The 22,902-nt window shown below is 41.2% G+C and overlaps 1 protein-coding gene across 1 annotated transcript; it reads right to left on the bottom strand.

Moving 5' to 3' along the window:
* LOC311188033 (retinitis pigmentosa 9 protein-like) lies at positions 1-14,487 on the bottom strand (the record flags this gene model as incomplete). The annotated part of the gene is made up of 6 exons (XM_084259807.1): positions 1-461; positions 1,758-1,819; positions 3,593-3,684; positions 4,321-4,450; positions 5,631-5,661; positions 14,336-14,487. 6 exons carry the CDS (start codon positions 14,485-14,487, stop codon positions 260-262), a joined length of 669 nt encoding a protein of 222 aa, XP_084115933.1. The 3' UTR covers positions 1-259.
* Positions 14,488-22,902: the final 8,415 nt, after the last annotated feature.

Here is a 22,902-nt window from a genome sequence, read left to right as displayed (position 1 = left end):
CTGCGTCATGTCCTGCAACTGCAGCTGTGAGTGCAAAGGTGAGGGCCCACCAACTGTGAAATCTGCCCTCCTCACCTTTGCATGGTTTCCAAAAGGAATCCGAAAGCCCAGTGAGCATCAGGGAGGACGATACTGAAAAAGGCAGCTGTCCAGAGCTAGCACCTGGGAGACACGACTCTCTCTGGTGGGTCACATCTTTACTGGAAGGTGAGAATTCACATGCTGACCCCAAATAGTCTCCTCTCAGTGTCTGTCTCTCTTATTCATCTGAGTCTGAGCTCTCATTTGACTTGGAAGACTTATGCTTTCGTTTTTTCTTCTTTTTCTTTTCTTTCTTCCTTTTCTTATGCTTTTCTTTCTTCTTCTTTTTCTTGTGTTTCTCTTTACATTCTGAGGAACTGGAGCTGCTCTCATCTTCATCTGAGGTAGAATCCTCCAGTAACTGTTTCAACTGTTGTATCCTAAACATACAAAGGTTGCTCAGACAACATTATTTAACCTTAAAACCCCTTTTTACCATAAAAATAGAAGAGCAGTAGAGGAAGTAAAAAATACCACAAATAGCCACCCCATTAAAGACAGTGCTTATTTTAAATTTTGCATGTTTTCTTCATTCTTGTGTACATACATGCCTATTTTACATGGCTTGTAAAATTGTACACAACCAGTGTACAATCATTTTTAATCCTTTCATTGTCCAAAATATTTCTGCATGTTTCTAGAGTCCTTACAACTATAATGCTAACAGATGCATACTATCCTAAATCATTTTCCCACTGCTCAAGTTTACAGTAGGTCATTTATATCCTTAATAATTATAACTCAATAACACATTTGAGAAAAGCCTTTCTATATTTCTCCCTATCTTTAATCTTATCTAAGAACTTTTAACAAAAGCTCAGATCTTAAAAGACACTGGAGAAGTTACAGGCATCTCTTCTTGTCTAAAGGGAGTCTGTTCTATTTATTTATTTATTTATTTATTTAAAAGTTTTTTTTTTTTTTAATAGAGGCATGTTTTATTTATTTATTTATTTATTTGTTTGTTTGTTTTCGTTTTATACATGCACTGGGTACAGTCAGAAGCGCGGGAGGGCGAGAGAATTCACCAGAGCCAGAACGGGGAGCAGAGCAGGCAGAAGGACCGAAGTACACTGCTGAGGGGAGCAGCGGGCGGCAGGAGAGGTCTGCGCGCCATGTGGGACCCTCCTCTGGTGGCCGGGGAGCAGCCGGGGATTGAACCGGCGCCGCAGAGGCCGCGGGCAGTTTCGCAACCCAGCGCTCAACCGCTGCGCCACCGGGGAGGCCCTAAAGGGAGTCTATTCTAAGACCTCCAATGGATTCCTGAAATAATGGACAGACCCAAATCTTATATATATTACATTTTTCCATATACCCACAGACCTGGGATAAATTTAACTTATAAATAAGGCATAGTAAGAGATTAATAAGAGTAACTAATAATAAAATAGAACAATTATAACATACTGTAATAAGGGGATAAGAAATGACTTTTATATGCTAAGTTATAGTTGTCTACATCAACTCTCAGTGCTGGGTATGGGCAAGGTGAAACCAACTACTTAAGGTAACCCAAGTAGAATGAGGCTGCCTATTCATTCCCTCATTTTTGGCTGTTTCAGTGATTATTCCTGCCCACCAAATATTTACTTTACCACTCATGTAATAATGAAATGGTCATTTCTACCTTTATATAATTTCAACCTTTAAGAGGATAGTTATCAGGACAAGATTACCTCACATCCTTTTCATGTCGTTTATTCTCTCGAATGATGTCATACATGGGATCTTCATGTGCCTTGAGGGTTAGAGAAAGTTAAGGTTGAGTTCTATTTCATTGATTATTAAGTTAAATTAAAACTAAATCCCTCTTTCACTGAAACCAGTTTTTTTCCTATTTGGTATAATTTTATAGTCTAACATAAATTCTGACAAAACATGGTCTAATCCTTTCCCTGAGTCACCATCACTTCAAACTCATTGAAGCTATAAAAAACGTACTTCCAAATATACAAATAAAGGATATAATTTAAATAGCTTTTATACACACTGGAAGGGAGAAAACCTATATTGTGAAAAAAACAAACAAGGACGTAAAATAATGGTATGTCAAGAATTAAAAAAAAATAACTTTTTAAAGAAAAAAACCATAGGAGAATCATTATGCAGTATTACTTAGTTTAGAAAATACTGAGGGGCCTCCCTGGTGGCGCAGCGGTTGAGCGCTGGGTTGCAAGGCTGCCCGCAGCCTCTGCAGTGGCAGTTCGATCCCCGGCCACCGGCGAGGGTCCCCCCCCCAAAAAAAAGGAAAAAGAAAATACTGAGGTTTTTCTTTTTGTTCTATGTGGACAAATGATCAGGTGATACTATTGCAAAACAAGTGGGCTGAAATGACATGTACAAATGACCCATTTATAGGTACTTAAAAATATGTATATTCCCCATAGAAGTGTATAAGTATGGTTACCAAGCTACTTACTACAAAAGAGGAAAGAGAGGTAAGCCTGGACCTGAAAAATCAATTATAATGCTTCATTTTGTTAAAATAAAGCAAATGTATTCTTGCAATGTTTGCATCATTTAAAATCATACTTAAATTTTTGAATATACAAATAGATAGAATGAATTTTATAGTATGTGAGTTATGTGTAAACATACTTGTAAAAATCTTTCATGCTAAAGGAAAAATTAAGTTAAAAACATCTGTTAGCTCAGCACCCAGGGATAATCACTGCTAACATTTTAGTGTGCATGTCCCAGTTATTATTCATAATTTGTGAAAAATGTATAATCATATTATACATGCAACTCCATTCTCTTCCCTTAGGTTTACATGGATGCCTTCTCATGACATTATACATTCTTTTAAAACGTAATTCTCAAAAGTTATATTTCTTTGTCACAGTGATTTATGTGGTAGGTTGGTGACTGAACTTGTTTCCTATTTTTCTTTAGTTTCTAATTTTCCATATAAATAATTTTGAAATTATCATAATACATTCATAACAATTTGTATATACTGATGTTCTGTATATACTTAGGATAAATTCTTGGAATTTGGATTCCTGACTTATAAAAATATGCTTATGTTTAGGTTTTTGAGATTTATCACCAAATAATCTGCTATGAGAGCTATAAAAATGGACATTCCAGCTAGCAGTGACTTAACCAGAATATTTTCTTCAGATTAAAATGAAAGCACAATATTTAAAATGTCTTAGATATAGGTAATTATGTTAAAATAAAGTGAGGAAATGACAGATCTATTTAAAGAGGACATTTAATAAGAAAGTGATTTAATAGATAAACAATGTCTGCTTCAGAAAAAGGATGAACTATTCCCAAGGCATAAACAAGTAACACTTTAATTGATGTCAGTTTTTTGTTAACGAAGTAATCTGTCACACAAATTCAGTTTAACAGAGATGTAGTTAGTTAACAACAGATACTTCAGTCAAAAGTCTTCTGGGAATGTATTTTATGTGAGCCCCCAGTGCACTGGTGTCTGTTTGATTCACCAACATTTATCCTCGCTGGTAAATGGAAATTAACATTCTGGGGTTTTACTTACTACTCTGAACTGTTCTAACTTTTGGTTGCCTTTGATAAAGAAAGGGCATTCTTTATCGCCCGTTCGGTGACCGTACCGTTTACAACGCCAACCTAAAAACAAAGAAAAAGGGATATATTTCTGTAAAAGAGTACATTTTTACTCAATTAAGATAAAGTATCAGTAGATCGCAGTTACCAAAATCCAATTTTGAAAGCAAATGGCATCAGTGGATGAACAAGGTAAGATCCAAGAAAAGAGGGAAACTATTTCCTCAAGCATTCTGTAATCTTAAGAGTTTTAGAAATGAACCAAGTACTTACCAAGCAGTCCCAAGAAAAACAGTGATTGTTTTCCCCTATATTTCTATATATGTATTATATTTTTACTTATATTGTATTATAGGTTGAATTGTATCATTCTCCCTTTTACAACAGAGATCTAAGATATAAGAGACTGACAATCCAACACAGGGGCGGTTACAGGACTCTACAGAATGATGGGGAAGGAAGGCTCTTGGATGACAGATAGCATGGGAGTAACTATCTTCAGAAAGATGCTCAATCCCTTACCTTAGATCACCTACTAACATAGAAAGTTGGCTTTCTTATCATAAAAAAAAGAGCATACCATGACTCTAACAGTCCTCTGGTGAGAGGAAACTAAATCAGAGAAGTAAAGACGCTTTGTCAATTGTGATTTATAAAGTGTGTGTGCTGGGGGTGTTACTTGAAACTCTCCATACTCACACTGCATAACTTTGACTTCTTTGCCCAGTGGCATCCAGAGCCCTTTGGTTGGTGCATGAGCCAGAAACTCCCTGGCATGCTCATTGCCTGGTACATCTGGTATACAGTCTTCTGGCTTAGTCTCATCTTCCTGAAAAAAGGAAACACCATATAAACAACATGACAACAAAACACCGGAGTTTGTTTCCTCCTGCTTCAGAAACAACATCCCCTGGATTTCTCATGGATGGGAGATCCCAACATCATTATCGTAAATTGCCATCTCATGAGCTAGAATGAAACAAAAATTATATCTGACAGAAGCAACAGAAATAAATATAGCAGAGGAACTGTACCATGAAAATGCTGTAGCTATTCTTAGGGAAGAGTTGCTAGTGTTGTTCACATAGGAATGATTTGTGAGTCCTAAATTCTGATTCTAGATCACAAAAATTAGATTTTAAGATCACAAAGTTTTCTGCTAGCTTAAAAGTTGTGTAGAATGAAGTAAAGTCTAAAATTAAACATTGAGGTTTTCTGGAGTAGTAAAAATAACACATTAAAATTAAAATAACTTATACCTTCAAAGCCACTGTTACGTTATGACACACACATGCTGTATTTATAAAGTGTATTTTGACTAGTAAGTAAAGTAACTGCATTAAACAATTGAGGTGGGTTTTTTTTTAAACTTCTGATCTTTTTCTAGTTTACATGAATATTAAATTTATAGTGAAAAAATGCTTATATTAATTTTTTTTTTGTGTGTGGGACCCTCGCCGGTGGCCAGGGGACGAACTGGCGCTGCAGAGGCTGCGGGCAGCCTCACAGCCCAGCACTCAACCGCTGTGCCACCAGGGGAGGCCCTTATATTAAATATTTTGAAAGTTATCAAATAGACTCTTCTATGTCTCACTCTCACAGAAAGACATGCTCGAATGTCTGCGTCTACTATTCTCTGAGCTGATGACATTCAGGAAGCTGGCCCGGGGAAAGACAGCAGAAATGGCACAGCACAGCTTGCAAAAGATGCAGTCACAACTGAGAGAGAGAAGGGGGGCGGTTGCTGAGGATCTCACTGAGGATCTCGCTGAGGGTCTGGAGGCTTCTTAGGGGACAGACACATGGCTGATTAAAATTCTACAAAGGCACAGGCTTGTGAAAACTCCATCATGTATGACTGACTGGCATCTGCAAGGAAGATCAGGATTATCATAAAGGGTATTCAAAAACTTTTAGAATTGTTTTTTATAACAACTTATTGTGCCTGAGCACAATTACGAGTTAGTTATGTCTAAGAAGATAACCACACGTACAAACTTCACACTGACCTTGATAAGCCCAGGAGGAGGTTTTTCGTAACTAGAAAGGAAAAAAAAAAATCCATCATCAACCACATTAAAAGGAATATGATATATTTTAATAAACAAAAGCAACTTCAGGCCAAAAGAGAAAGGATATTTTTAGTAAGAGCTTGAAATGCTACATTGTCTAAAATAGTTAACAAAATGTGCCTAGCAGTCAGATACCTCATATAAATGAACTAATACTATACTACCTCCTACTTAGATTTAGAACTTAAATTCACTGAAATAACTAACGTGATGTCCTAGCATCAGGATTTTATTTTTGGAAGGGAAAGCAAGAGACTGCAGGAAAAATGTGAGGTAAGAAGTTCCATGAGGAATTTATGGTTGCAAACTTTCATTGTGATGTCAAATATTTACCTAGCATAACTCCACCTACCCAACCCTGAAGAAGTTTGGGGCAGGGGCAAGATGGGGGGAAGAGCCTCTTTTAGGGGAAGATGATCTGTCCCTGAGGTACCATTTCCCATTTCCCCATAAAGCTCAATTCAGGATACGCTCCATGTACCCCACCTGGAAAGGGTGTCCTCTGCTGAGTTGTCTGACCACCCTCGATGCCTGTACTGATCCTGATGCACTTGGGGTGCAGAACCCCTGCACAATACTGGGATGACACTGCCATCCAGTGAAGAATACTGTTAGATCAAGTGCATGAAGGACTGCGTGGAACTTACTTTCCCTTTCACTAACAGCTCTCAGACCCCTGGGATTCTGAGTATACAATTCATGTCCAAGCTCTCAAGTACTTCATTTTCACTTTCCATCATTCTTTGAAACTGCTAGAAAGGATACTGGACCCCAGATCTGGAAAAATCACCACCAAATGTTCTTGTTCATTTAAAAAAATTACTATTTTTTAGATATAATTGACATATAACATTGACATATTCCTGGTAGGTGTAATCATGCTCATTTTTAACTATTTTGACACACTACTGGTTACTGTGTCAAGCTAGTCACTCATGGGTATTTGGATTTAAATATGAATGTCTAGTCCTCTATCCCCAACAACAATGAAAAAAACAGTAGGACAATGAACATCTTATGTATTTTCAATGCATCTATTGGGAACATTGTACTGGAAGTGGGCATTTAGTCACTGTGGCTAGTTTAAAATTGTGTAGACCCAAATAACTTGGAAACATGCTATCCAGATGTTGAGAACAGAGAGCGAAAATGTCTTACTTTTAATATCAGAAAGATATAAATGTTAAAATAAGTCATTTATCTAGTAATCAAATATATATTAATTATCCCTAAACTGGGCCTCCCCGATGGCGCAGCGGTTGAGCGCTGGGTTGCAAAGCTGCCCGTAGCCTCTGCAGTGCCAGTTCGATCCCCGGCTGCTCCTGGCCACTGGAGGAGGGTCCCACATGGCGCCAGAACTCTCCTGCCGCCCGCTGCTCCTCTCAGCAGTGTTCTTCAGTCCTTCTGCCTGCTCTGTTCCCCCGCTCTGGCTCTGGTGAATTCTCTCACCCTCCTGCTCTTCTGACTGTACCCAGTGCTTGTATAAATAAATAAATAAACTTAAAAAAATATATATATAAAAAAAAAACTTAAAAAAAAATTATCCCTAAACTAATGTATGACAATCTCCAAAATAGTTTAAATTAAAAAAAGAAGTATAGTACAGAACAGTGGTTTCCTTTATTAGATTACGTGATAAAGGAAATTATACACATTAAATACACACAGACATGCCTTTCCATGAATAGAATTCTTCTGGAAGGGTACAAAGGAGGGAGTTTTATTTTTTTACTTACATTTTTTCCCACTTACATTTATGTACATGTAAATATATAACCTGAAACAATGCTTTTTAGTTACATAAGAAAAATGAAACCAGTATTAACTTCTTTACACTAATTAACCTGGTGTAAGCCCAGATTAATATCTCTCCGAAGAAAACCAAAAAAACCCAAAGGTTATGTGCAATTAAGGAAAAAGGGATCAAACTATGCTACGAAGTACTCATTTCCGCTATAGAATAACAAATGCTGCATTTTTGTTTTAAAAGTTCAACATTATTTCTGTGATTGTTTGAAGAGTTAAATCCTATTCTACCTCTCACTAATTTGTTAAGTTTTCTCCCAAAAAGGAAGAGGTTCAAGAGGCCAAATTAAATTTAATTTACAGGTGACACCGAAGGTTCAATTTAAAAACTTAACTCCTTGCATAAATAACCAGTTAACAATGTTTATACCAGGCACAATGCTATGTACCAGAAAGGAGAACGAAGGACATAAATATCCTAATGAAATCTAGAAAAACATAAAAAGTACTCTCAGAAATGCCCATGTCACTCTTGATAAAGGTAATTTGTATATTGGGAGCCAGGAAAAGGAGGCTGCCACAATGTCCTGTTCCAACTCACAAATGTACAGATAAGTCAGTCTGTGTTAAAGGGAAACACCTTCCTGTCAAGGAAACCTAATGCTGATCACAATCCTCTAATTCAGCTTTCGCCAACTTAATACCTCCCCTAGAAAATAGGACACCAACCCCAATAAGGAAATCCTCCAGGCCAATCAAGCCCTGTTTCCAAGTTGCCTCTTCTAATAGTCTATAAAACACACTCTTGCCCCAAATCCCTTGTGGGGGGTGCTCCCCACAACCATGCTTGTGAGGCCTGGTTGTCACCCAATTCATGGACAGTATTCCCTTGAATAATGGGCCTTAAATTTGTTACTAAATTGTGTTAGTTTTGTTATTTGACACTCTTTATAAAACTGTCCCAATAAAAGACAGTTTGGAAGACCCCAAATTCCAGCCAGAACATCTTCCATTTCCAAATCAGTGTGACTGGGCTTCGGAGGTAAACAAAAATTCTTGATTTGAATTCTGATTCATTCTCACTGCTGGGTACTTTGTGCAAGAACTTAACCTGAGTCTCAATTTTCCCATGGGTCATTATTTCACAGTACATTTGTGAAAGGCACTGTTTCTGCCTCTTTCGTTGAAGGGAGGTGATACTCTTGGCAACATCTTGAGGCAGCTCAACACTGGAGGCCTCGTATTACAGGGGCCAAGATCTGGACCAACAGAGAGGTCCTGCCAACCCAGGCCAGCTTTTACATAGCTTTAGAGTCACAAGCTGCTCCTAAACAGAAGTGGGCACAGATCTGGCAGACATCTTCCCCAGCTGGGCTTATGTTCTTTCTGAGCCATGTGAATCAGAGAACCCCCCTCCTAGTGTGGTTCTAGGGATCACTGCCTTTTGCCAAGTGTATCTTGATCTACTCTGAAACTCATAGAAGAGGGCAGGCCAGTGACCCTGATCTTCATTTTAGCAATGGTCAAATAGAGGCTATGCCAGCAAGAGGCTGAATTGGGACAAATACTCAAAAACATTGAGTTGCAATTGCTATTCTAGGCTAGCGGTATATTTCCGATACTAATAATCATGCTAGGTCAAGTAACCTGTACAAGGGCACACAGCTTAGTGCCCACCTGCTATCTTCTGTGCCAATCCTCACCTGTACAGGATCCTCCATAAGTGTTTAGCTGAATCCAGTAATTATTCGAGCATCATGCTTGTAACTGGAGAACAAGACTCCAGGAACAATTTATATCCAGAGTTTCAGTACTATTTGATTTATGTACCGGTACTGTCCTGAATCTAATTTTCCCTAAAATTTCCTCTCTCAGACATTGCAGGCTGGGGCATCTAGTCCACAGGAAGACTTGCACTATTGTTGCCTCACACAGGTTAACTGAGAAGACAAAAGTGCCCTGGGTAAGCTGGTAGAAGCTCTCAGGGCCAATTAGGATGACGGATATGATGAGATCAGCTGTCACTGGGGGAATCAATGTCCTGGGTCCAAAATCTGTGGCTCGCGTTGCCAAACTGGAAAAGGTGAAGATTAAAGAATTTGCCATCAAATTGGGCTAAGTGTATACTGCTGCCTGTTCCCTATAAAAATAAAAAATTGTCCTTAAAAAAAAAAGGGCAGGGCCTCCCCGGTGGTGCAGCAGTTGAGCGCTGGGTTGCGAAGCTGCCCGCAGCCTCTGCAGCGCCGGTTCGATCCCCGGCTGCTCCCCGGTCACCTGAGGAGGGTCCCACATGGCATGCAGACCTCTCCTGCCTCCCACTGCTCCCCTCAGCAGTGTATTTTGGTCCTTCTGCCTGCTGTGCTTCCCGCTCTGGCTCTGGTGAATTCTCTCACCCTCCTGCACTTCTGACTGTACCCAGTGCTTGTACAAATAAATAAAATAAATAAATCTAAAAAAAAAAAAAAAAAAAAAAGGCACAGTGGTATCTTTTGTTATATACTTTTGTTCCCAGTTCCTGCAAAAGCTCTACAACTATAAAGGTGAAAAGTTTCTTTTGTTATTCATAACAAGACCCAACCAACCACAATGTGTTTATGTGAATGAAGTGACTTTTGGAAAATCCCTAAGATAGGGGCTGGGGAACCAAGGCCCCTGGGGAACCAAGCAGGTGATTATGGAAGTTTGATCTTGCACCCCACCTCCTGGGAGGCTGAACTAGTTACCAATGGCTATGGAATGAAACCTCCATAAAAAAACGAGTAAACATGTGGTGCTGTGGCACACCTCGAGGGGGTGTGGGAACTCTGTGACCCTCCCCACATACCTTGTTTTTCTGGCTGTTCCTGAGTAAAAATCTTTTATAACAAACCTGTAACCTAGTAGTAAGAAAAGTGTATGAGTTCTGTGAGCCACTCTACTAAATTAATAAAACATGATGAGGGGGTTCCAATTGGTAGACACTTGGTCAAAAACAAAGGTAATGTGGACTTGAGATTGGTATCAAGACTGTGTATGTGTGTAACTCCTGTGATACTGAGCCACTAACCTGTGGATTCTGATGCTATTTCCAGTATACAGGTATACAGTATCTTGAGTTAATTTGGTAAGCTCTCTACCTGATGTCCTCTAAGAATAAAACTGTTTGGTGTTGGTAACCCCCTACACAATGGGAGAACAAAGTAGTAATGTTAGTGTACTCTGATTGCAGAAGAAGGAAGATTCCCCTCACTCCCTTGATGGATGAGAAATGCCAGGAGTTGCTACAGTAAGAAGAACCTTTGTTTGCCTCCATCTCTGGATCTTTCCAAATAAGGATACTGATGGAAGTTTCTCTGCTCTTATTCTCACTATCACTAATTCAGTTATTCTTTTTAAGATTTAGTTTATTTATACAAGAGCTGGAATACAGGCCAGAGGCACAGGAGGGTGAGAGAATTCACCAAAGACAGAGTGGGGAGCAGAACAGGCAGACGGACCGAAGATACTGCTGAGGGGAGCAGTGGGCAAGAAAGGAGAGATCTGCTGCGCCATGTGGGAATCTCCCTGGCAGGCTGGGAATTGAACCCGTGCTGCAGAGGTTGCGGACGGCTTCACAGAGTGGTATTCAACCCACTGAGCCACCGGGGAGGCCCTAATTCAGAGTTATTCTAAAGGGACAGGGAAGGACTCACTCCTTGAAGACTACATAGTAAATAACTGGGTATAAGGATTAGCTTGTTCGGTATGGTATTTCTAAAGCAAATACTTAAAATAACTTCCAGTGGAAAGCTGTGGCATGTTATAGGCTTGGCCTATCTTAGCAAGAACAGTGGAAATGTGTATGAGTCCATTTGCAGCCAGTCATTAATCAAATTATGGGCTCCCGACAGCACAATCTGTAAGTCCAATAATCCAATAATATTTCCTTTGAGCCACAACAGTTGTACAAACAACATATGGGCAATCAAATTGAGATTCAAGTTCCTGAAAAATATGTAATTGTTGTTGCCAAGATGAAAAGGAATGTGATGGAACTACACATTTTGAAATCTATTATTAGTAATGGCATTCCTAGTAATTCCTAACAAGTTACAACTATTTTTCCAAGTTTAAAGGAAAGGGGTTAATGTTTTTCCTAGGACTAAATAATTAATTGAGTAATATTAGAAAAATAATTCTCAAAATTTAAAGAGATTAAATATTTAGCTAGATTTGGAAATGGGAGTAGATTTATGCGTAGTTTGTCTTCTGTGTTATGAATAATGTCAACAAGTCTGTATATATATTTGCAATTAAAAGAAAGTTGGTGAAGGCCCATTATTTTATACAAGTGTGAAGCCTTGTTTTTATATCATTTAGACTAAAAATTTGCTCTGAGCAGTATGAAGACCAAATTTAGATACAGGAAAAACATCCTCCCAAGTGGGCATGGGGCGAGAAATCATTATTTTGCCAAGTACTTAAAAAATACTTTGTTTTTGAGTGCTGGGGTAAGATTTCTTTTGGAAGAGTCCTTCATGTAAGCACATGCCATTTCTATTATTTATGCAGCTAACTCCTGGGTCTGGAAAGTAAGTAGAGTATGTAAATTGCCACAAAGACACAGGCTCTTCATTCTGTTAGCCTGATAGCCCAGGAGGAAGCGGGAGCATGAGCTAGCGCATGGATGGAAAGCTCAGATGCCTTCAAGGGCCTGGAACCAGAAACAAAGGAGACATATATGAGGCATGTAAAAAACAAGGAGGGCATAATAAGGGGTTAAAGAATTTGAATTCAATCTATAAATAAATGGTATGGGGCCAGCCAACTTACTTAACAGTCTTTCTTCCCCAGTCTTAAAATGATAGCAAAGGAATAAAAAAGGTAAAAAGCCACAAAGAAATCGTGAGAAGAGATAACAGCAAGGAACAGTTTCAAGGCACGTTTGGGGAGATAATGGAAAGTACAAGAAAGTAATGAACTTCTATGTTAAGGAAATTACAATCTTTGAAAAGTGGGAGTTGGGAGTATAAACTCTGAGTGGGTAGAAACACAGGATTCTCCTTCCCCACAGCCAGGACAGTGACCTCACCTGGAAAGAGACTGTAGGATGAGTTCCCAGTGAAACTTAACTGGAGAGGGCCCAAATGTAAGGGAATATTACATAGCTGAGGTGAGCACTGGCTCACACAGTTGAGTCTCAGTCTGAAATCTGGAATAGTAATGTTAATACTGACTATTGGTTTAACAAAAATTATAATGGGACTATGTGGGAAAGACAGAGATAAGAAGGGTAGAGAAAGAGATCTCAACTACTATTACATGAGGTTAACAGGTAATGCCTATTGTTCAATTAAAAACAAAAAGTCAAGCATATTATTTAGAAATAATTAAATCCCAGAAGAAAAAAACTAAAGTTTCCTCACTGAAACCTTTGCTGGAGGGAGGGGTGCAGGAAATATGTGGGATGAACTATGAGCCACTACTATTTTGAAATCATGGGGTCCCGGTATTATTTAATGCTTAATCTATGTGAAAATACTGCTCTGGAGATGCAAATTTTATTTAAAAGCAAGTAAGTCTCTCCACTACCCAAACCAAAAATGTCAGTTCAGAAAGTTTGAAATCTGGGGACCAGACACCTGGGTTCCTTTTCTTAGTTTTACTAGTAGACACGTGATGTACCCTTGATCAGCTTACTTAACCCTTGAGGCTGCATTTCCTTATCTGCAAAAGGAGGTTATAATCTCTCTGATGTCTGTAGATTATAAAATGAATGCATAATATTATCCATTGTCTGGCAATCTACAGTTAAAGAAACTGAGGTCTGGGCCTGGATAAGTCCTGACTGAGTTTATCCCAGGAAGGAGTTTTGACCTCTGCATAGTAAGAGGGCCACCAAATGTGCTGAAGGGGCTGGGCAGTGTATCCCAGCACTGCGGGGCCTGTATCCTGCAATCACTGTTCCACTGAGCTGAATTCAGCTCCAGGGCCACAGTGCACTATGGCAGACCAGGCTTTCCAAAAGGTGTGCACGTTGTGTCAAAGCTCCCAGAGGATTATGAAGAATTTTAACCCTTTCAGGACCTTTCTCTGGTCTTTTCATAGGTAATGAAAAGTATCTGAAATAGACACGATTGCTCGAATAACTCAGAAAACAGAATAAATCTGATCTCTAAAGGTAAATACAGCATGGCAGATTCTTGGGAAAGAACTGAAATGTCATTAATCCAAACTTCCACCTGATGTTTAATTCTCCTCTACAACCTACCCGTGTCCCTCTGCATCTGGGGAGCACCTTGCCTCCCGTCAGGCCAATCTGAGCCGCAAGAACCTAGGACTGTGGTCCTAATTCTTCTCATTGCAGAGCAGAAACTAGTCTTTTAGCAGTTCCCACCTTTATCCTGTTGCACTCTGCACTCGCCTCCACCTGACAGCCACCTCGCCAATATGCAGGGGCAGCCCTTTGGCCTTTCCTTTCCTTAGCACACTAACGTCCCAGCACCTGCTTTTCTCTCTCTCTCAGCAGCAGAGGGTGAAAAGCACCGGGCTTCCACGGATCCAGGTCACAGTGGGCCCTTTGGGTGACAAATGAGCAAAGACCGGGAAAAGGGCCCGGGCGCTCAGCTGAACGTCGCACGCCTTCGCCCCCCGCATCCTAAGTGGGCGCCCTCCAGGGACCTCGCAGCTCGGGGAGCAAAACCCGTCGCCTCCGGGGGTGCCCCGCCGCGCGGCCAGCCTGAGCCCGGGCCGAGCCTCGGGGGCCTCGCGCCGAGCCGGGCCGCTCCGGGGCGCCGGCCTCTCCCGCGCGCGGGGCTCGGCTGGGGGACGCCGCGGGCCCCGCCCCGGGTCTCGGGGGACGCGCCTGGGGCGCGCACGGCCGCGTGGCCGCCTCGCCCCCTCCTCGGGGAGCTCGGGGCCGCCGGGCGGGGACTCACAAGGACTCCAGGTGCTTGAGCTGCTGCAGCTGCTGCGCGTCGTGCCGCCGCCGCTTCTGCTCCCGGCGCCGCAGCAGCTCCTGCTCGGGCGGCTCCCGCGGCCGCCGCGCGCCCCCGGCCCCCGCGTCGTCGCGCCGCGGCCCGGACGACATCGCGGCCCGCGCGGCTGGGGCGGCGGCGGCCGAGCCCGCACTTCCTCCGGGCCGCGCCGAGCCGCGCCGCGCCGTCCTGCCCCGCCGCGCAGCGCCCTCTTCCGCCGCCGCCAGCGCGCCGCCCGCGCCCAGGCCGCGGCTCCCGCCGGCGCCGCCCGGCCGCCGCCTCCCGATAGGCCGAGCCGACCGCCTCAGCGCCGCGCCGCCGGAGTTGGCGCCCGAAGCGCCGGGACCCGCGGCCGGGACGGCCGGTGCTGGAGTCAGAGCGCGCCCCCTGGCGGCGGCCGGCAGCCGAGGCGCGGAGGACGCCGCCGTGGCACCCTGAGAGCCCTTCCAAATCCAGTCAAAAAGAAGGATATCGTTTCCGGGAGATAGTTTCTGGGATCAGAAGCAAAAGCTGTAATGAAATTGTTACAGAAGAAAGTTGGCCTGCAGAATCTAGAAAAGGAGAAACAAGGAAACGCGGTGGGGCTGCGTTCTCAAGCGTTATCCATTAGAAACCCATACTGAAAATTTACACTTAAGATTTGTTTATTTACCATACAAGAGCTGGGGTACAGGCCAGAGATGCAGGGGCGTGAGAGGATTCACCAGAGACAGAGTGGGGGACAGAACAGGCAGACTGACCAAAGAACACTGCTGAGGGGAGCAGCGGGCGAGACGGGAGAGGTCTGCTGAGCCATGTGCTTGCTCCCTGGCCCAATGGGGATCGAACTCGTGCTGCAGAGGCTGCGGATTGCTTCATAGTGTGGTGCTTAACCCCTTGTGCCACCAGGGAGGCCCGAAATTTACAGTCTGTGGTAAGAGGGGTGAAATTCACCAGACTCGGCCTCTTCTTAAAGGAAGTAACTTTAAGAATAGCTAAGTCCCTGTACTCTGATTACATGCTCAACCAGCAGCATTTTTAAGCCCATTTCATACCAGATGTTGATGATGAGCAGATGTTTTGGTGGGATCTGAGAATCAGGGTGACTGGAAGGGTCCTACTACAAATTTGTAACTTGTCTCTGTTTTATAAGGTAGTCTCTTGTGACTTTTGTTATTGTTGCAGATAGTTGTATTTTCCAAGAAGGCTGTAATAATAACTGCCATCCTTCTTGTTCTACACTGTGAGCTTGATGCTGGTCCTGATGGAAAGGTGGGTGCTGGGGATCCATTCCACTTACCTTTCAATGGGTAAAAGTTGATGGGATTTGCCTGTAACCAGTAGTATGTAGGGTAAGTGATGCTGCATCCTTTCTCATGAGAGGTCTGCAAAGTTCATAGGAATTTACCCGGGTTCTTTTTAAATCTTGAAGTCTTCAGAGGCAATATAAACTGTTCAACTGGCATGCATTGAGCAAGTTTAACTTAACTCCTGAGGAGAGAGCACTTGGACAGGCCCTGAGACTAGAGATGCCCCGGCTGGCTTACCACCTCTCCTACCTTGTCTGGTCCAGTCTACCCTGACTGACATCACATAAGAATCTTGAAGAGAAATGCTAAATTAAGGCCTTTGGGAACTCCTGATACACAGAAACCATGGGAGTTAGCAAAATGCTCATTATTTCATGCTAGTCGTCTGTTATAAAACATATCACAAGACCTCAAGGAAATGCTAGGCTCTGGGCATGTGAAACAAGGCACAGACAGTGTTGTCCCCTATACCTCCTAGGAACCCAAAGACTTTCCTTACTAATATCTTTTATTTCCTTTCTCTTTAGTCTTAACATAAGATCATATGGAAGAATATGCAATCTCATTCATCAAAGATATGCAAACGAATGTGTTACTTATGTACTATTTGATACTTGTTAAATGAGAACAGTTTAATCTTCAATGATTATCCCACAAATGGCCACGTGGTGTAATTATTACGTTTACACATTATTGGTGACTGATTATCACTTTTGGAATGAAGATATTGATATATTTTCACCTAATATTCTCACCAGGGAAAAAAAGAAACTGCACAAAGATTTTTATTATAGCAGTTATTTATAAGTTGGAAATCTAACATTTGGGAGATGATTAAATACATGTAAAATATATTATTTATATATAAATAAATACAGAATATTATGCAGTCATTAATTATCATAAATCCAAACTAATGCTGACATAAAAGTAAACAAGTGGATGAACAGAACACATACAGATGACCAAAAAAATCTAAAAAATCAACAAATGCAGACTGGAAGATCGACCATTAAAAAAAAACCTATCATTGATTTAGGGTGGTAGGGTTAGGTGTATTTACGTTCACTTATTTTAAATTGTAGCATTGTTTATAATAAAAATGTTTTAAAGAAATAAATGATAATCTTTTGAATGTAACAATACAGACTAGTTATTCCAGAGGGTGTGACACACACTAGCTTGTACCAAAACAACAGGGGTGAATGTGAAATTTCAAAAATCTCTACGAATGGACTCATTTGACACCTGTTCTAGTCCTTTCTAGTTCAGGTGGGAAACTGAAGAAGGAATTGTTCTGAGTCCCCTGTAGCTCAGGTTCTGCAAGTTACCTAGGTTTCCCCAAGCAAAACTGCCCCCTAGCCCGCTACTGGGGGGCCACGCTGGAGCCCGCTACCGCGCCACGCGCCCGCCGCGAGCCAGAAAACAGGTTGATCCGGCAGCAGAAGGCCCCTGAGCGCCGGGCCCAGACGCCCGCAAGTCCCGCCCCTCCCGCTCCCGCGGAAAGCCCCCCCCCCCCCCCCCCGCGAGTCAGCGCCGGAGGGGGTGCGGGTCTTCTCAGATAATGGGGCGCGAGGAACTGTCCAAAGACAGAGAAGGGAATTATGTTACTTTTTCTCTTTGCTAATAAGGACGAATCAGCGATGCGTTCCCGCTTTGCACCAGCAGAAATTTGATTTTACCCGCGGCCCACTCGGAAAACGTTTTTCCGGGGGCAGCCGCCCCAACCACTCTGGACTACAACCCCCAGAAGGCGTCGCGGCGCGGGATGTGACATGCGCAGTAGTGTTCGTTGTAAAGTGCTATGACAACAGGGCGAAGATGGCTTGGAGTTAGGCTGGAGTGGGGAGGTGTCCCTTCCGCCGCTGCTATCCCCTTTCTGCTACATTCCACTGTCTGCCTCCTTCATCATTTCCTCCTTTTTGTGAGCAGTAGAACTTGCCGTCGTTCTCGATTGTTTGGCCCCTTCCAACAGATTGATGAGGTTTCCCCTGCTTGTCTCTGGGGGTGGCAGAGGAGCAATGCAGGGGACCTCTTTGGGGGGGTCGCTCCAACTTCGTGGAGCCGGTTGCGCTACCTGGTGAAGCTCTGTCTCTGCCTGGGACTTGGAACAAATTGCAGCAGGAGAAGAAGAGAGGGGTTGTGAAGCTGGGGGTTGCTTTTTTCTGCACCCTTCCTTCTTGTCCTTGTTGCTTCAGCCCTGGGACCCTGGCAGGCGCTTTAAAGCGACATCAGTGGGAAGAGAGTTTGAAGAAAGGTGGGGCAGGATTCCCCTGATCCAGCATCAGGTAAGAAAATAAGTGTGGAACTAAACAGCTGGTGCATGAATGCTTTTTCTGTGTTTTATTTTGTGGGCGAGATTGGTGCCATGTAATGGTTTTGGGATATAGAGCTATGGGTTTCTTAGGAGGGGTGTTTGGATTAAACACAAACCAAAACAAGACCAAACACAGCTACCAGCACAATGTGTGTAAGATCCTGTGAACATTTTTGAGAAAGGGTGATAAGAATTTTTAAAGATTCCATCCAGGAATGTCACGTGGTGTGCTCAGTATCCTCCTGTGGCGCTTCAGCAGGTGCTGTGGGTAAATAGTGAAGCAGTACTCAGCCAATGAGTAGGATGCGTGTACTAATTAATGCTCCCTAATTCCTTCTTGCAAGAGGATTATTGCTTTTCTTTCTCTTTATACTTTGCAGACCACAGCAGTTTAGATGGATTGAACTGATTTTATCATCATACCCTTTCCCCAATCAAGCTCTGCAATTGACTCCAATTTCCTAAGAAACTCAGTTTTCTTTTTCTTATTTGCCATCTCACCTTTACTTAAAAATAAAACCATATCTCACATATGCAAAACACACACACACACACACACACACACCTTGAAGATACTGGAGGGAAAAACTGTGGGTCTTAACTAACCTCTCCCAGCATTCAGAGGGGAAGAGATTTTCTAACTTGTTAGAAATACATAAAAAGAATAATGGCTCATATTTTCTTTGACTTAACCATTATTTAGAAGAATTAAAAAAGAAACTGCTAAATTACAAATAGTTTACAAGTTTTTTTATTGATGGACGTTTTCATTTTGTGTAGTTCTAAAATTACAGCTACACATTTATGTTTTTGGTACAACTTCTTGGTGGAAATATTCATTAAAGGGAAAAGAAGCTAATATCAATAGCATACAGTAATTTCAAAAGTTTTACACCTTTGGTGTATTTAACAAACTCTTATCCCTCAGATAAAGACTTTCAGATATTCAAAAATATTACTGAAACACAAGAGGGTATTAAAAAACATCTTTGCTGATTAGCAATAGTTTAGTGAAAGATTGCTGTCAGTCTTTTTGAATGACCCATTTAAAGCTTCATTCCAGGGTCAAACTGGCATTTGCAATATTATCTTGCTGGGAACACTCTCTGCCATTACCATCATTATTACTATTACTGCCCCTAGGCTACTACTGATATTTATGTGATGATGAGTGCTTCCTGTGGGTTGGACTTTGGGCTAAGCAGTTGCAAATGTTAGGTCATTCTACACCTGAGAGGAGAAAGCATACATTGTACAAAAAGGAAGTATGATGTAAATGTATATATATGTGTATATATATATCTATGGAAAAAAACCTCACAAATGTTAGGTCATTTTATCCTCCCAACCCTCCAAAACAAATGGAAGGCTGCAGGGTGAGGGATTTAACTAAGATCATATTGCTGGTGTGTGGGGTCAGACAGGGACTTACTCCCTCTCCTGTGCTTTCGCTTTTTTGTGTCTTTTATTGAAAATTTTTACACTGAACCCTTGTAATACTGTCTTTAAAAGCAAATTCTTCTAATTCTACGTGCATTTGTCATCTTTCTTGGACTAGAAGGCCTGATTCCTACTTTCCAAAATTTGAGGCAGCACTAGCATGAATCCCGACATGGAGAAGCTCCGAATATGAGCATCTTTAGGTTCTTAACCTCTTAATTCTATAATTTTCCTTCAGATGTGCATTTTCCGCTCACAGTATTTTGAAGATTTATTTTATTTATGCATACAAGAGTTGGGGTGTAGGCTAGAGGTGTAGGGGTGTGAGAAGATTCACCAGCGACAGAGTGGGGAGCAGAACAGGCGGATCTATTGAAATACACTGCTGAGGGGAGCAGAGGGCAATACAGGAGAGGTCTGCTGTGCCATGTGGGTTAGCTCCCTGACCAGGGAAAGAACTGGTGCTGCAGATAGCTTCACAGCGCTGAGATTTAAGTTTGTGCCATCAGGGAGGCCCCCCAGAGTAGTTTTGATGTACATGTTCCCAATTGATGTCTAACACTTTCTGACTTCTTGTTTCAACGTTCATACTGTAAACAAGTTTCCTTTTCATGGGCTATTTAGTGCCATGTTTTTTAGATCTCTGTGCCTTTTTTTTTTTTTTTTTTGGTGCCTTTGCTATTTAAAATAGTCCCCAGATATAATGTGAAGTGCTGTCTAATGTTCCTAAGTGCAAGAAGGGTGTGGTATACTTTATGAAGAAAATACATGTATTAGATAAACTTTTCAAATATGAATTATACCACTATTGGCTCTTGAGTCAAATGCTAATGAATCAAAGATGTATTAAATTAAATATGTTTCAACAGAAACATGTAAAAGTTTTTCATTGATTGGTTGATAAAGATGTGATCAGGGGCTTACCAGTGTCTGATCCTTTATTTCCCTATGAGAGATGGTTTAGTATTCACTAATTCAGTGTTTGGTGTGACCTTAGAGAACATAACTTATGTGAATAAGGAGAATTTCCTAACATTTAAATAAACGTAGTATGGAGGAAAACCTCACAAAAAATGAATTTTCACAGATTCCCAGAGCTTGTGATGTTGGTGTTAATTCAAAAGGTTCAATGCATTTCGACTTACACCATAACACTAACTCAGTGGTAAGTGAGGCTGGTGTAGTGTTCCTCATTCTAGTTGGAGAATCAATGCACGGTGAGATTGTGTTGGTTGCCTGAGGACCTACAGGTAGTTATAGTATAGGTGTACCTCCAACCCAGTTTCACTGGCTCTTTTTGTTGTGAATTTTCATTTTTTATCTCATGTTTCTATGATTAAAATAGGGGAAGGGAATGAATGCTTTTTGAAAACTTGTGTCTCTTCTGGTTTTAATCATTTGATGAATTTCATCTCATTTGCTCCTTTCAATAACTCATTGTGACAGCAGATGCTGTGGTTTTTCCAGTGACCAAACTGAAGGGAATTTAGGCATTTTGATAAGTAAGGAATTATTTGCTAACTTATATTAGTAGAATTTAACTCTTGATCTCCAGAATATGCTGTTTGGTTACTTTATACAGTACTCTACTAAATATACCAGAAGAGAGAATTGGCCTAACACACAAATGTAGAATTTCTCAGCCTGACTTTCCAATGGCATTACAAAACAAAAACACCTGTTGACTGCTTCCAGCCATTTGGATTTGTGGTTTTACGTATATCCATAGAATTAAAAAAAAAAAATTAAAGTTACATGCAGAAATATTTTTCTAAGAGTGATCTAAGTTTGACTTTCTGTGTCTTTTTTTTTTTTTTTTTAAAGATTTATATATTTATTATGCAAGCACTGGGTACAGTCAGAAGCACGGGAGGGTGAGAGAATTCACCAGAGCCAGAGTGGGGAACAGAACAGACAGACTGATGAAATACACTGCTGAGGGGAACAGCGGGCGGCAGGAGAGGTCTGCGCGCCTTGTGGGACCCTCGCCCGGCAGCCGGTGATCAAGCCGGTGATCAAACCGGCGCTGCAGAGGCTGCGGGCAGCTTCGCAGCCCAGCGCTCAACCGCTGCGCCACCAGTGGAGGCCCTTCTGTGTCTTATTTTTAATTCATGGTGTGAAGTGGATTTTTTGGTGTGAACTGAATTTTTACCATAAATAAATGCTTTCTTTTTAGAGTGAGTGAAAATGTCTTTATTTAAAGCCCGTGATTGGTGGTCTACTGTTTTGGGAGAAAAAGAAGAATTTGATCAAGGTTGTTTGTGTTTGGCTGATGTTGACAATACTGGAAATGGACTCGGTAAGCAACTTATGGCCTTGCGTCCTGGAGCATCGCTTTACAGAGATGAAATAAAATGGCATCTTTAAAAAATGTGTACTTCACAGAACTTAAGTGAACTGTCATAATTATGCCCTAAATCAGAAGGTAATTTTCCTTGTAAGTAAAATATAGGTAACAGGCTGATAAATATATTTCTTCTATTTTGTGGTTTGTGTTTTGCTGCCTTATGTTGATCCTGTCATATTATTTGCAAGCATTCTGAAAAAAATATATAAGGTGTCATTTAATTTGTTGCAAAATTAGGTTTCACGGGGAGGGGTAGAGCTAGTAAAATATTTTGAATTTTCTTTTTTAGAAATTATTTCCAAGAATTATATTCTTTTAAAATGAAATCTAAAGCCACTCATGCCAGAAAGAGAAATTATGCTAGCTCTATTTATTGATAGAAAACAGTTGTTAATTGCTTTCATTTAAATTTCATGATATAGAAACAACATTCTGTCTTATTTTTGTATTACTTGCTACTCTTTGTGTCTCCAAATCTTTAAAATCAGTCTTGAGAACATTTTAGTTATTTGAAATTGGTATTTGGTTTTAATGATATATAGTCATGTTCCCTTATATTTTTCTTTATTCTATTTCTCTTGCTTATTTTGAAAATAGTAGAATATGGGGGATCAAGTGAAAGAAAATCATATTGGCAAGAAGAATGGGAGGCACTAAATTGTGCTTAACACCTACTAAATTATTTCTAACAAAAATCTTCACCCTAATCTCCACCAATAGGAGATAGGAAGGCCTTCTATTCTGAGGGTGTCCTTGAGTTGTTCCTGAAAGATTATCAACCTTGCTTCCTCCCATTTGTTTGTTAAAACTTATGCTTTCCCTATTATTTGGCAACATAGAAGACTCATACCAAAAATACCTACTAGACAAAGATTTCAAACCCACCTCTGCCCAAACTATCTAAATCTCAGCTTGGTTGGAAACTGTATGAGCTGATTATATGAGTATACTGTTCACTCATCATGCCCCTTAGAGCTCCTCACTGGGGTGCCATATATGGGATGCCAATATAATGAGATATTGCCCCCTGCCCCAATTCATTGCTGGTTATGAGCAACTTCCTCTGTTTTCTCAAGCAAGCTATACAAAAGTTGTTCTGTATGTGTGTGTCCCACACACAAGGAAGGAAAATACT

This window comes from Talpa europaea (assembly GCF_964194135.1).
Source record: "Talpa europaea genome assembly, contig: HAP1_SCAFFOLD_131, whole genome shotgun sequence".
In the NCBI taxonomy this organism is placed as follows: Eukaryota; Metazoa; Chordata; class Mammalia; order Eulipotyphla; family Talpidae; genus Talpa; species Talpa europaea.
Note: the sequence above shows the minus strand (reverse complement) of the source record. Positions and strands in the feature narration are given on the sequence as shown.